This window comes from Arctopsyche grandis, chromosome 2 (assembly GCF_051622035.1).
Source record: "Arctopsyche grandis isolate Sample6627 chromosome 2, ASM5162203v2, whole genome shotgun sequence".
NCBI classification, from domain to species: Eukaryota; Metazoa; Arthropoda; class Insecta; order Trichoptera; family Hydropsychidae; genus Arctopsyche; species Arctopsyche grandis.
This window is the reverse complement of record NC_135356.1, coordinates 35,248,808-35,264,339: the sequence shown is the minus strand read 5'-3', so window position 1 is coordinate 35,264,339 and position 15,532 is coordinate 35,248,808. Positions and strand designations below refer to the sequence as shown.

At 36.5% G+C, this 15,532-nt stretch overlaps 1 protein-coding gene across 2 annotated transcripts in view; it reads left to right on the top strand.

The window, feature by feature from the left end:
* Positions 1–1,419: 1,419 nt before the first annotated feature.
* The window catches only part of Atg13 (Autophagy-related 13), a 35,416-nt gene continuing 21,303 nt past the window's right edge, over positions 1,420–15,532 (top strand). For both annotated transcript variants that reach the window (XM_077445941.1, XM_077445940.1), the window contains exons 1-5: positions 1,420–1,757; positions 11,954–12,302; positions 13,029–13,218; positions 14,416–14,557; positions 14,636–14,842. In XM_077445941.1, coding sequence (XP_077302067.1) covers positions 1,602–1,757; positions 11,954–12,302; positions 13,029–13,218; positions 14,416–14,557; positions 14,636–14,842 — 1,044 coding nt within the window. In that variant the 5' untranslated portion in view covers positions 1,420–1,601. The remainder of the gene's footprint in view (positions 1,758–11,953; positions 12,303–13,028; positions 13,219–14,415; positions 14,558–14,635; positions 14,843–15,532) is intronic.

Below are 15,532 nucleotides of genomic sequence, written 5' to 3'. Positions count from 1 at the left end.
AACTAGTCACAAATATTCAAGTCTGACCAGCAGTATTACGGATATACTCTGAATTCTTTTCAATCGAGGTAGACTCACAGGATCGAACTCGGCGCCTCTTGGTACTAGGCAAAAGTCCAACTACCAAACCATGCTGCTGGCTTAATTATTCTTCGGGCAAAGTGGCATATTCGTTTAAAAAAATAGCATTTATTTGACCAAATGCACTTCTTAATTTCCACTTATTTACTACTGCACATATCTTCTTCCTCATTTGCTCAATGCTGAGCATCGTGGTGATCGATGTCTGGAATTTGATCGACAATCTACTTACACTCTTCCCGGTTGAAGGACAATCTAGTCGGTTCTTTAATATGATCTGATCATCTCTCGGGAGACTGTCTTCCCGTTCTGGTGACTATCAGCCTCTACATTTTTCCCGGCAATGTGGCCAAAGTAGGAAATAATCTTTTTTGCGCATATTGTGAAGTCTGAAACTGCCATCTCTTTGAGGATTTAAATTTTCATGCTTCTTGCAGTCCATAACATACGCAGCATACAATTTCGAATAGATATTACAACATTGTAAATGTGTTTGATCATCTTGATTCCTCCCCCCCCCCCCCCAATTATTTGATTAGTTCTGCAGGAATCATGTCGCTTCCGGGTGATTTGTTGCATTTTGGTATGTGCTGTCTGCATCCGGACGTTGGAGACCACCTTGTCGATTATTTGTAGATAACCGCATCGGTCGCAGATGTTCGCGAATCTCAAATGCATACTAATGCTTGTTTGTAAATGTCACTTTGATTTTGATGAGCGCTGTTTTAGACATCTCACGGTCTAGTCTGCTAGTGGATGGATAGGTGTCGGGAGTTTTCTGACATTGGATGGATAGGTGTCGGGAGTTTTCTGACATTGGATGGATAGGTGTCAGAGATATATTAATAATGCATTTCTGCTGCGACAGTCTGAGATTCGGTTTGAATAATTCATAACGAATAAATTTTAAAACGTTGCACAAACAACAAAGAAAAAACATTTTTAAGGTCAAGGATTTTTCTAGCGTTGTGAAAGGGGCACTCGGTTTTTCTTTGTATTGTATATTGTACGGGACTAGCTCCCCATTGCCGGTAATAATCCTTCGCATAAACAAATAGGTTTGATGTCTGAAAAATAGCGAAGAAAATATGTTTACCCTTTCGTGCATAGCTCAGACTCCTTGTCAATGCGGCCCGGAACGGCTACCGCCATTTTGCGGGCCGCACTTGTCGATCCGGCAAGCGTGCCGAGGCCCTTAGTGACTTTTGGGGGAGCGCTGAACCATTCCCTGCGTTGTACCGTAGTTATGGAGACGTGCCGCGTAATATTGACACAATTTATTTATTCGTAAGTGTTTTTCTATTGTTATAAACATTTGCGTGGTTGTTAATTTTTCAGTATGGCAGCCCCGAGTTGTTGTTATTTGCGTCGTGGTGCGGAGCAGTGGGTTGGCACGCGTGTCGGATGGGCACACTAGCGCCCCGACGCGGCAGCTGCGCAATGCCCGGTGCGCAGTTGCGGCTGTCGTATCGGGGGCTAGCAGTGGAGCCGGGGCGGCTCTCGCCCGTTAGGCGTGCGCCATGGCGGCGGCGCCCAAGCTGACCGCTCTGGAGCGAAAGGACCTGGACAAGTTCACCAAGTACTTGGCGCTCAAGTCCGTGCAGGTCATCGTGCAGTCGCGCCTCGGAGACAAGGTCCACACCTCTTCAAAACCGCACACCAGCGCCACCGACTGGGTGAGTTTCCACACGCATCCATATGTCTGCCCTTTTCTTCCAGCTCTTTCTACGCTCACTCGCCGCGCATCGCAATTGTGCAATTGCATGGCGTCGTACTTTTTTGCGCGTATTGCGTCTCATGTCACGCGGGAGATGCTGCTTGCTCTCCACTAAGATGGGTGGGGCTCTTAGACGTCAAACTCATCAAAACATTCCCTCAACACTTTCAATGTCACCTTTGCCCCCTCCCCCATCATTTCATATGAAGAAAACTTTTTTTTTTTTTTTTTTTTTTCTCTCTATCGTAGCGGATATTCTGAACAATAAGGTCTGTTCACAATACATTATCTTTCAAGGACTCTTGATGTTTTTTAATTTAATTTAATCACTTTTCAACAATATATGTAACCATTTATATACACACATCGGATCTACCTCACGGATGGCGCGTTGTACCAATGCCGAGTTGCTAGCCCTGATGGGCAAGCATGTCGAAGTGCTCAAAAGTGTGAAAAGGCATACTTTAGACAAGTGATACAGAACGAGAGATAAGATCTCGTGCGGCTAACAATCCAGGGGAAAATCCCAAGCCAACACAGTCGGTAGTGAATCGCCGACAGTGCTCGGAGATAGAGCACTATTCCGAGCAGCCATTGACAAAATACGAACGGGAAATCTAGTTGCTGACGTTCTGGAAGAGCATGGAACGTGAAGATTAAAAAAATGGGTTGGTTTTCAATATGATAAAAACAACAATATGGTGACCTTACCCGGTCTCCGTGACGGGCCAGAATGTGAAATTACCGAAAACGCAAACATCAGAAGGCAAAGGTCGAAAATCGAAAAGGTGCAAGGTACATACTCAATTTGCGCAAACAGGAACAAGAGGAACAGGGATTTCCTCCCGTATTCTGCGCGCGCACATTAATTCGGGAGGAAAAAGCTGTTCCTCTTGTTCCTTTTGTATCCTGCTCACGCAAATTAAGTGAGTATGTACCGTTTACCATGCACCCTTTTTTTTTTGATCTTTCAACTTCAGAACTTTCGATTTTCAATCTTTGCCTTCCGATATTTGCGTTTTCGGTAATTTCCATTGATGTATAATACACTAGATCCGCCCTCACGTGTTATACTGGCCTCCCTTTTGGCGCATGCAAAATACATGGCGCATGCACAGTTTCTCTTATGTAGTAGGTACCGCTTCATCGTTGGGAAAAAAAACCCAACTTCCCCACTAGCTAAACCCCCCGCACCCCTCAGTTAGTGAAGACAAGACTTAAGACTCTCGACTTAAGATCTTTGCCTTCCGATATTTGCATTTTCGGCAATTTCACATTCCGGCCCGTCACGGAGACCGGATAAGATCACCATATTGTTTTTTTTTTGTCATATTGAAAACCAACCCATTTTTTTAATCTTCACGTTCCATACTCTTCCAGAACGTCAGCAACTAGATTCCCCGTTCGTATTTTGTCAATGGCTGCTCGGAATGGTGCTCTATCTCCGAGCACTGCCGGAGATTCTCTTCCGACTGTGTTGGCTTGGGATTTTTCCCTGGATTGTTAGGCGCACGAGATCCTATCTCTCGTTCTGCATCACTTGTCTAAAGTATGCCTTTTCACACTTTTGAGCACTTCGACATGCTTGCCCATCAGGACTAGCAACTCGGCATTGGTACAACGCGCCATCCGTGAGATTCTCAGCAGCCACATCTCAAAGGGCTGTAGTTTTCTGCACGTGGCATTTGTCAGGGTCCATGCTTCTGTCCCACGCAGAAGGATGCTGAAAACGCAGCATCATAGAAGTCTTAGTCGGAGTGTTATACTGAGATCGCGTGTGGTTAGAACATTCAATTTTAATAAGAATGCAGCTCTTGCTTGCTCCACTCGAAACCGAATTTTCTGTTAACTTTCTAGCAAATTCTATGTCTGGAATTTGATGTATTGCGCTCCATTGTATTGATTAAAAGCAGAAATGTTGAAAATTTTCTATAAATAGAAATAAAACGACATTTCTTTCTGCCTTATCTAATAGAAGGAATGATTAATTTATGTCATTCCAACAAATATGAAAATTTTACTATTTAATTGACGAAGCGAAACAATGGAAAAATCATTTGAATGTAATTACATATGTTACAGTGAAAATGTATCAAACAATGAATTTACAACTTTTCACTCTATAAATTCAACCCTAACAAACCAATCTTAAATTATTGGGGCCAACCCCCTTACTTAACCTAACAAGTAATTCCCAATGCGCCTTCCTGGCCAATTACAAATAATGTGGCATTTTCTATTACATAGAAAACTAGACATCTATGAATTTTAGCTTGTACATAAATTTTATTATACATTTATCATACTAAAATAGTGGTGACATAGTAGACAGGAAGGTTTTTTTTTTTTAGCCGATAGGAACCGTTTCAACAATTAAATCTGAAGAATTGACAAACTCTGATAGGAAACGATCAACTAGTCACAAATATTCACGTCTGACCAGCAGTATTACGGATATACTCTGAATTCTTTTCAATCGAGGTAGATTCACAGGATCGAACCCGGCGCCTCTTGGTACTAGGCAAAAGTCCAACCACCAAACCATGCTGCTGGCTTAATTATTCTTCGGGCAAAGTGGCATATTCGTTTAAAAAAATAGCATTTATTTGCCCAAATGCACCTCTTAATTTCCACTTATTTACTACTGGACATATCTTCTTCCTCATTTGCTCAATGCTGAGCATCGTGGTGATCGATGTCTGGAATTTTATCGACAATCTACTTCCACTCTTCCCGGTTGAAGGACAATCTAGTCGGTTCTTTAATATGATCTGATCATCTCTCGGGAGACTGTCTTCCCGTTCTGGTGACTATCAGCCTCTACATTTTTCCCGGCAATGTGGCCAAAGTAGGAAATAATCTTTTTTGCGCATATTGTGAAGTCTGAAACTGCCATCTCTTTGAGGATTTAAATTTTCATGCTTCTTGCAGTCCATAACATACGCAGCATACAATTTCGAATAGATATTACAACATTGTAAATGTGTTTGATCATCTTGATTCCTCCCCCCCCCCCATTATTTGATTAGTTCTGCAGGAATTATGTCGCTTCCGGGTGATTTGTTGCATTTTGGTATGTGCTGTCTGCATCCGGACGTTGGAGACCACCTTGTCGATTATTTGTAGATAACCGCATCGGTCGCAGATGTTCGCGAATCTCAAATGCATACTAATGCTTGTTTGTAAATGTCACCTTGATTTTGATGAACGCTGTTTTAGACATCTCACGGTCTAGTCTGCTATTGGATGGATAGGTGTCGGGAGTTTTCTGACATTGGATGGATAGGTGTCGGGAGTTTTCTGACATTGGATGGATAGGTGTTAGAAATATATTAATAATACATTTCTGCTGCGACAGTCTGAGATTCGGTTTCAATTATTCATAACGAATAAATTTTAAAACGTTACACAAACAACAAAGAAAAAACATTTTTAAGGTCAAGGATTTTTCTAGCGTTGTGAAAGGGGCACTCGGTTTTTCTTTGTATTGTATATTGTACGGGACTAGCTCCCCATTGCCGGTAATAATCCTTCGCATAAACAAATAGGTTTGATGTCTGAAAAATAGCGAAGAAAATATGTTTACCCTTTCGTGCATAGCTCAAACTCCTTGTCAATTTTTTCCCCTGAGCCTTTTTAAATGACCTTTCCCAGTCCGACATAATTCTTGGGTAGTTTTGTTAGAATCCGATTGTACCAATGAATTTAATGTGTCATCGATTTTTAGAGGTCTTTCTGATTTCACCACTCTCAAAAATTTTCTACCATCATAGGAATTTCCAAATGCTCAAGATGTTGCTCTTCATGGCTCCTTTCGGTTTCACTTCCCTTTTCAAATAAAAATAGCAAAATATGTCTCTCCGATCCCTGGCTTTGACATTTCTGTTTTTCCGCTTTATATATGTATTTCATTACTTCAATTATGGAAAAGTATTTCTTTTTAAATTTTAATATTTGTACGTTTATCCATAAACTATAGGCATATAGTGGCCAGTGGCATAGCTCGGTGGTTGCATTAATGCTAACCACCGAGAGGTTGCCGGGTCTGATTCCGTAGTTAACCTCGATTTCATTGTTGAGTCGTTCCTTCCATCAAATTGGCAAAATCCTTCCTACCCACTATGTCGTCACTATTTGAAAATGAGTGTTTTGTCGATTTTGCTTCAGCTTGAAAGAAATGCAATAATTACATAAATACGAGTCATTAAATTGTCCTGACAGTCTTTTACAAAACAAATAGTTGAACAATTGAACGTGTTCTGTAAATACGGTACGTTTGACCATTCTGTGTGTATGAAATAATAAGAATTGTACTATTCTTATAAATGTTCATTATATATTTTTTAACCTCTTTAAAATCGACGATCTAGCAAATATTGTTTTTACACTTGAAAAACGTAGACAAATCTTGTTGTAGTGCTATTTTGGGGTTGTCTTTTCAGATTTACTGCATTAATACAGAGGCGTGTTGTAAAAAGTAATTTGAATGATTATGCTAGGGTACCACATGAGAGTATGCTACATATGGTGATTAGGATAAATGTTAATCTGGTGCCACTTCAGTATGCGGTCTGCCTTTACATATTTATGTACTTTAGTATGCGATCTATCTTCACGGTTTTACTTAAATATGCGGTCTCAGCTCTCGCGTGTGACAGTGAGACTGAATAATTCCGACCCTAACAACACAATCTTAAATGAATAGGGCCAACCCTAACCTAACCTAATCCTTAAATAAATGGGTGTTGGCTGCCAAGATGTTTCTTTTTGTGAAATAAAACTTAAAAAAAAACATATGTTAGCAGCCAACACCTATTTATTTAAGGGTTAAGTTAAGGTAGGGTTGGTTCTATTCATTTAAGATTTGGTTGTCGGGGTCGGTAATTTCTTCGCTGTTTGATATTTTGATAGAAATGTTTCGACAACCAGATCGTGAAAACGTGATCAGTAATCGATTGTGAGTTCGAATCTGAATCTGATTAGATTCAAAAGTAGATCGCGTACTAAAGTAGCACCTATTAATCTTATGTATACATGGATAAAAAACAAGATGTAGTGGGTTTTTCGAATAAAAAATGCCACTTTGCCCGAAGAAGAAAGTTTTTAATCGAATCGCTTTGCCTGTAGTGAATTAATGGATGGCTGGTTACGAAACTAGAAAATTGAAAATTAGGAAACGCGCAATACATTCACAGAGAGAGAGAGAGAGAGAGAGAGAGAGAGAGATGTAACCTAATACCCGAGAGAATTTAAAAGGGCGCAATACATTTTATTAGTAAGATGCAATAGAAATACACTATGTGTGGGGTAGGTAGACGGATGAGTGTTGTTGTTGCTCAGAACAAAGGAATGAAAGCAGCTGATGGTTGATGAACGATGACGACATACACGTCCGTATATAGTTGAGCTTTTTCAATACGACCACAGAATAATCGCGTTACGACAGATAAGCTCACAGAAGGAATGTTTGTTCAGCATTGTTGTTCTCAGAAGCTGATTCTCGGTTCTTGGGGCTCGTCAGTCCGATACGATAACAATGGCTCCCGAAGTCAACGCACCCAACATCGAGTAATTGATTACAAACATGCGTTTGAAATTCCCAAAACACAAGTACACACACACACACGCGGACTTTCATACTTGGTGTGTGTACGTACGCACGTGTTCTGAATTCATGGAATCAAAATGGACACCCGACCATATTTTTGCCCTTCGACATTGATTTTCGCACGACGCCTGTTTTCTTTTCTTTTTTTTTTCGTCATAGCAACCGCCGAAACCCCAGCCTCGCACAAATACACCGTCTGGATGCTATTTTTATTATGAAGATCGATCGCCCCTTTCTCCGCGTTTATTGCGCATTTATTTCGCCGAGAGGAGATGGCAACGCTCTCTCTTTCTTCTTATCGCATTGCGTCATCGACAGGATGAAGCTAAAAAATAAAAACAACAAAAATGTGAGAGCATCATGGGGAAGGGGGGGGGGTGGAGGGGGGTCAGTCGTAGAAACATTCTTGCTATGTCTTGTTTCAAAGTCGTAAAACCGTCCAATTACATTTGTATGTTTGTACTTTGGGCTCAAAATCAACACGGATCATTGGTGTAAAATTCACACCAGCGATGAGGATACTTGATTTTTTTTTGAATCGTCTCACAGATATGAGCTTTTTGAGAGCGGATGAATAACAGATTTGAGGAGTTGGTATGTGCGGAATGCAATGATTTGTCCTCACTTGAGAGGGCTTGGACACCAGCGCCTTGTTCATACAAACGTATTGGAATTCTCCCTTCTTCGATTACGGCACTAGATAGATTATTTGTAATATGCTATGGATATCCACCATGGCATGTTTCTATCTTTTTATTTTTTTATAGGAGCTAGGAGCCACCAAGTATCTATAGAATCGCCTCGTTTTTACACCCACGCTAAGAGTCCAGCGTGCTAATTTAACGGTTGATTTTTAAAAAATTACGAAGACACAAACTTAGAAAATATCTTTCTCATACCGTTGAATTTTTTTTTTAAATTGGTCCAGTTTCGGATTAGAAAACTGGAGAATACGAAACCTCGATTGTGTCGATTTATAATAGGTATTATCTGGTGGAAGCGCAACTGTCGCATTCACTCAATATATATATATATATATATATCGAAGAAAGGGACTTAGCTTAAGGATGTTATGTGGTAAAGGTCTTACAACCTATGTATGTATCTATATTACTCTGCAATCCTCACGTGTTGTCTGATCTTGATTGCTTGAGCGCACGTTTATTTCTTATTATTTGTGAGACTTTCAAAATCTTTATTGCTTTAGCTGTATTTTTGTCTCTCACGATTCGTGTTACCCTCAAATATCATTATCCCTCTCAATCTGCATGACTAATTGAGTGTATCTGATACTCAACTTTTACTCGATACCCTCAAAGGATACGTATGGAAGTTAAATACTATTTGTTTTTAATTATATCTATTGCTTTAGCTGCGTTTTTCTCACGACTCGGGTTACCCTCAAATATTATTGTACCATTTCTCGATACACTCAAAGGATACATATATCAAATACTGAAACTGACTTACGCAACGAATGCCACTTTATATCTTAATCACCATTTGTTTTACCCCAAACTGTGATTGGTTGAAATTTCCACCCTTATTTGTATATATATATGCTCAGGCTAACTATATTGAAGACCACCTGCGATTGAACTGTCCAACTAGCATTATATCTAAAAGACTTATGATCAAACTGCCGAACTTGTAACCTGTATCTGTAAAAAATAGCAATTTGTGTTCGAGACTTGCTTCATGCATCTCAAAACATGTCTGCATATATCTCACTAACACAGACTGCTTCTTTTGGCAAATAATATATAAACATTCAAATTGTTTGTAAATTATAACGTCTCCCACTCGTCCCCATAACGAAGATTTGGAATTTTGTTCGTCGTTCTACTACTTATTCGGGATATTTTGTTTATTTCTTTTTCATTTTTTTTTTTACTATGTACTTAATTAGTTTTATGTGCTCGGATTTCAAAATGCAACTTAATAAGCAAACAACCGCAAGATATCTCAAGTATTTGTATAAACAAATATATATTATAGAAACATATGTAATTATAAACAAGTCAACATATAATACGTAGACAAACAGAAAATGTGTGTTGCACTTTGTAGCTCTGAGACTTCCTCAGCATCAATCGACAAAGCCCTTAGCCCTCTTGTGGTGTTTTATGGTCTCCAATTTCGTTCCATATCACTGAGCAACAACAAATAAAAATTACTGCCATGGAGACTTCTAGATCTCTACTGAATTTGACCCGCTCAATTCGAACATAACTTGGATTTTTTTGGTTTCTTTTCATTTATGAGACACGAGGTATATTAAAAAATCGGGCAATTTTTACAGATGTTTGGCTTTTGTAGTCTTTAACTCAAAATCTAGTATTGCTTCGCAAAAACTGAGTATTGGAATCAATAGTCTTTTTTCAAATCAATGTTTTTTTTTATATTGATTGCGATTTTTTTATTGCTTTAAAATACTTATAATTTTATTATCTAAGTCAGATTTTTTTTTATACATTTTTTCCGTAATATTACGAACTTTTTCGCAAATTTTTCACTTTACTACGTTTATAAGGATTTATTTTAATTTTTTTTTTTTTTTTATCTAATCGTACTATTTCGACCGGTTAATTGAGTTTAAAATTCTTATGAGTATTTTAAAATCATTTACCACTCGAATTAGTACGTTCAGATAATATAAATAAAATATATTGCTATTGAAAACTTACGCTTTAAAACGTAGTGAAATATAGAACTGGCCCAATAAACCCATGATCGTTCGAGAAATATAAAATATAAATTTTTGACTTACTAGGTGATTAATTATACGTATTTTAAAGCAATAAAAAAATCACAATCAATGGAGAAAACATCTGATTGTTGATTAAATACTTAATTTTTTAAGCATATACATTGGATTTTTAGTTAAGGTCTGCAAAAGTCAAACATATGGAAAAATTGCGCGTTTCCTTTTTTAAACGTTCATATCTCATAAACGCAAAGAAACCAACAAAAATAATTTATTGTCATTCGAATTCATTCAGTCAAACTAGGTAAATATCGATTAGCCTCAGCTGTAGTAAGTAAAAAAAAAATATGATTTTTTTTTTTTGTTGATCAGTTCTCTTTTCGTAATGTTATCCGAATGAGCTATAAGTATGTAAGTGAAATTTCCTTTTGTTCAGGGTATTGTGCAACACGTTATTGCGCAAGATTCCTCTTCGTCTTTTCCAAGAAGGAATTAATTTATGGCCTTTTTTTTTGGCTTGGGATAAGAATGAATGCGTATGTCGAATTCCATGGGATACGTTTAGTATTTAAATAAACGAAAACCATGTGAAATGTATAACAGGTTAGTAAAAAAATTATACCCTTTTTGTGGGTAAGTGCCCCCTTGCATATACGAAGGGTGTCTACATAGGGGCTGTAGCATCTGGATGCGATATTTAAATTAACGCATGCGCACTTGATATGTGCGCAGGATATACCTGGGTAGGGGATGCGTAGTTTTCAACGTTTCGACAGAATATATCAAGCCCAATTGCGATAACTTCACACTTTTGAATTATACAATTTTAGTTAGCAGTTTTCAAAATGACGTAATTTTTTTTTCACAAATTACAATTCGTGAATTGTGGTGTATGTGCACCCTTGAAACAATTTTGAAATGCCACATCTTAGGGGTAGAAACTTGAAGTATTCTTGAAGCATTCTTTAAGTGGATGAATATTGCTTAAGAGAGACTATTAACGTCAAAAAGCTGATGATATCTTCAGCCACCACAATTGGGGTAATATCCGAGAGTTGAGAAAGACGACGCAATATAAGTTGTTCGATTATTATTATAAAAGTATATACGACGTTATTGTGGCACTTATTGATTATTCAAATGATGTCACTTAAAACGTTTTTATTTTCTAATATTTGAGCTTTATTGATTGCTCATTGAATGATTATATGCAATACCTCGCAAAAGAGTTATTGTTTACTAATATTATGAATTTATGCACTGTTTGTTGGTTTAAACAGTTCTAAATCTGTCCTGAAAGCTCAATTTAATGGCACTTGAAACGTTATTTTTCGTCTTCTTTGTATGTTCCTCGATAGTTTGGCTACGTTGTCTCATCTAGACGAAACTTTATTATAAAAATCTCGAAACTATTTAACTTCAGTAAGATATCAAAGTGACCTAAAGAGTGGTTCAAAATCAGATCACAATTTTTTGATTGGCAGGAATGTCTGAACTAATAGTGATGCTGATAAGAAGCTTTCATGCACTAAGATTGAGGATAATGAAGATGCGTACATATGTGTAAATACAATTTTAGCTCTGTTAGTTTAAGATACGATTTTCTAAAGTCAACTTCAATGGTGTAATGATGCCTTTGTTGAGTAAAGCTTTGCGACCCTCCCGAAATCCCTAGAGGGTTAAAAAACCCCCACTTGAAATTCATAAGAAAATTTTTAAGTCCTTGATAGTTGAAATATATATGGCAAGGGTATTGCGTCTAATGGAGAGTCCTTTGGGTTTTCATTTTGTGTGTATTATATACGTATGTGTGTACATGTTTTCTTTTGTGGTGTTTCAGTTCAGCTTGGACATACAGGACATCCCGGACGTAAATGTGGAGACAAAGAAAGTGCTGCAAGGCGACCCTATCACCAGTTGCCTTCCGCTGTGCGTTGAGATATCGCTTAAGACCGTAGACGGCGATCAAATGATCCTGGAGAATTGGATGCTGGGCGTTTTGCCCGACCAGTGCGATCCGTCGGTGAAAGTCACCTGCACCGTGTACAACAGGATGAGCATCATGCTCAAGTCTTTGATCTCCGTCACCAGAGTCACGCCGGCGTACAAACTATCACGACGGCAAGGCTCCGACTCTTACGTCATATATTACCGGATATACATGGGCGAACCGCAGTTTCAAAATCTAGGTCAGTATTCGTTTTTATTCTGAAGTTGACAGATTATCAGCGTTCGTTCTTCCGCATAGATATGTATGTTTTTGCGCAGATGTGTTTATCTCTTTGTCACGTGGATTTTTCTCACTTGATTTGAAATGCAGTTCCACATTTGTATATGTGTGCGCGTGTGAGTGTGTGTATGTGGCTTATCGCGCATTCTTCTCCATATATATTAGGTGCGATCTGTTACAGCCACTCAGTCTGCTTTCAGAACTGGAAGAGATATCACGTGTGGCTAGGATCTAATCTGTGCGGTGTCTGCGCTGTGTCGAGTGGTTTTTTAATACTTGTATTTGTTTCTTGTATGTATGTATTTACCACTACTTGCATTTGATAGCGAATATTGATTTGTTTTTCACCCGGCGATTGTTTTATATTCAAGTGTGTTTTTTTTCTTGCGAAACGTTGCTGTTTAGTTTTAAATACTATTATACTTTTAGATTGTCTGACATGCACTGAAAATCTATCAACTGCATGCATTTAAATATATTTGTAATGCCAAACGTTTGGCGTATGGAAAATTACGAATTACATTTAAAGTGAGAATAAACAATCGTTCAATCTTTTTTCTTGTATATTGAAATGGTTACTTTTTGCTACTATTATAATCCGATGTCTGAAGTCAGTTGATGGATTTTCGTTGTAAATTGACAAAATGATGTTTATTAGAACGTTTGGTCGGTTGCATCGTTACAGGAGACGGCTATAAACAATTTAGAGTAGGCCAGCTTTGTGGCCCGTTGGACACGTTGTACTTAACAGTTGCTTACAGAACGAAGATGACCATAACTCCCATTCAGGCCCAGCAAGAGACCTCGATCATGGTCAAAAGTGATCATTTTCATTCAGATCTTAGTCCGAAACACATCCGATACAACAAACAGAGGTGAGGATCTATTTTGTTCATTTTAAATCCTTTTTAATGATGATATATATATATGCATATATAAAGTCGTATGAAGAATTACAAGAATATATATATATATATATATATATATATATATATATATATATATAAATATATATATATATATAAATATATATATATATATATATAAATATATATATATATATATATATAAATATATATATATATATATAAATATATATATATATATATAAATATATATATATATATATATAAATATATATATATATATAAATATATATATATATAAATATATATATAAATATATATATAAATATATATATAAATATATATATAAATATATATATAAATATATATATAAATATATATATATATATATATATATATATATATATATATATATATAAATATATATATATATAAATATATATATATATATATAAATATATATATAAATATATATATAAATATATATATAAATATATATATATATATATATATATATATATATATATATATATATATATATATATATTTATGTTTTTATATAAATATTTTTAATGTACTGGAGAAAACTTCACTAAAATCGATTCAATCTTTTTCGAAATGTAATTCTTCATACGACTTAATATATTTATACTGTTAGCGTGTATTAGAATCCTCATTGATCGATTTACTCAGATAAAAATCGCCAAGTCGTAAATAACGTATTTGATAATTTCTTCTCAAATCCTTTACGAAAACCAGTCCAGTGCGTCATTGATGAAATGATATACAGCAGTTTGTTTTCGATGTTTTAATTTAAATATATTTGGTTTATAAGCACGGTTGATTTGCAAACTGAATAATCGAACATACATACATATGTATTTTGATGGATGCAACTTTACGAATCTCTTTTGTGCTGCGCAAATGTTTAAATTCTTAAAATTTGATAAATATAATAGAAGCAATTATATACCGCTGGTTCATACTGCTTTTAAAATATCCCTTGAAAGAGTGCTTTGTATTTGACATTGAATCATATCAGTCATCAATGCGTTAGTGTTGTAGTCCTATAAATACTTCATAATTCATGTCACTGTTTAAAGTCTTCTACACATGTACAGTGAATGTGTGTATTACAGAAGTGAATTTGAGTCACTCCCATAACGGATATTGTTCGTTGATTCAGTGTCCTGTGTATTTTTGCAGCGATAAGAAAAAAGTTAACTTGGACAAGCCGATGAGAGCCGGCGCTTTCGTCGATATGTCGAAGATAACTCAGTTTAAAGAAACCGATTTCATTTTACCCGAAGACCCACCCTTTAGTTGGCTACTGGAAGATCCTAGAAGAGTAATGATCCGTTTATTACATATGTGTGGTGTTATAGTTGTATTATGGAAATATTTACAATTTCGTTGTTTGCTTCAGAGGGGCGATAACTTTGACTATTCGAAAATAGACTCGTCTGAAGATCAATTTAATTTTAAGGACGACGAAGATAGCGGTAATGTGAACGACGACGACGACCTCCTGGATATCCAAGAGAATTTAACATCGGAGGAGAGAACACCGAGTTGGTCCCCAAAGGAGTCGATCAGATCCAAACCCGACGATGACAAATTTATGAAAGAACTTGTAAGTTATTTGGAGTTGTTTTCGAAATATGATAATTTGATCGTATTTGCAGACACAAACCGGAACACTATAGAAAAAATGCTTTTGCGTGATATTTTGGGGGTTTTAAATAAAACCAACACTCGAAAGTCATTACAATTTTAAGTTATAAAATAGTTCATTATTTCAACAGATAAAACCAACACCCAAGAGTCATTAAAATGTTAAGTTGTAAAATAGTTCATTATTTTAACACCAAAGTTGGGACAACAAATGGGTTGGGGAGAATTTTAATGGGCGACCGATTTTACGACCAAACACTGTCTGCATTGTTAAAAACTATTGTATCCATTATACATTTTATTAATTGTATCCATTATACTTTCTATTTATATTTTTCAAAAAGGAAATTAATATTTCGCAGCAGCTGTTTTTGATTTTATAACTGCTTTTAACTTGTTAGGCATAGAATCGATTAAATTTTGCGAAATTTCGATGAGGAAGTACATAGTTGTACCAAACCGTTTCAATTATTTTTGTAATAATTTAAGACTCGATATATTGCATTTACTTACCCTATATTTGATTCTTATCCACAACAATCCCAAACCAAAAAAAAGTAAGTAATTGAAATATTATTCTTCTAATGCCTAATCCGTATTCGGATTTAGGCGACTACCATAGGCAAACATTGATGGTCCGTGCGAGATG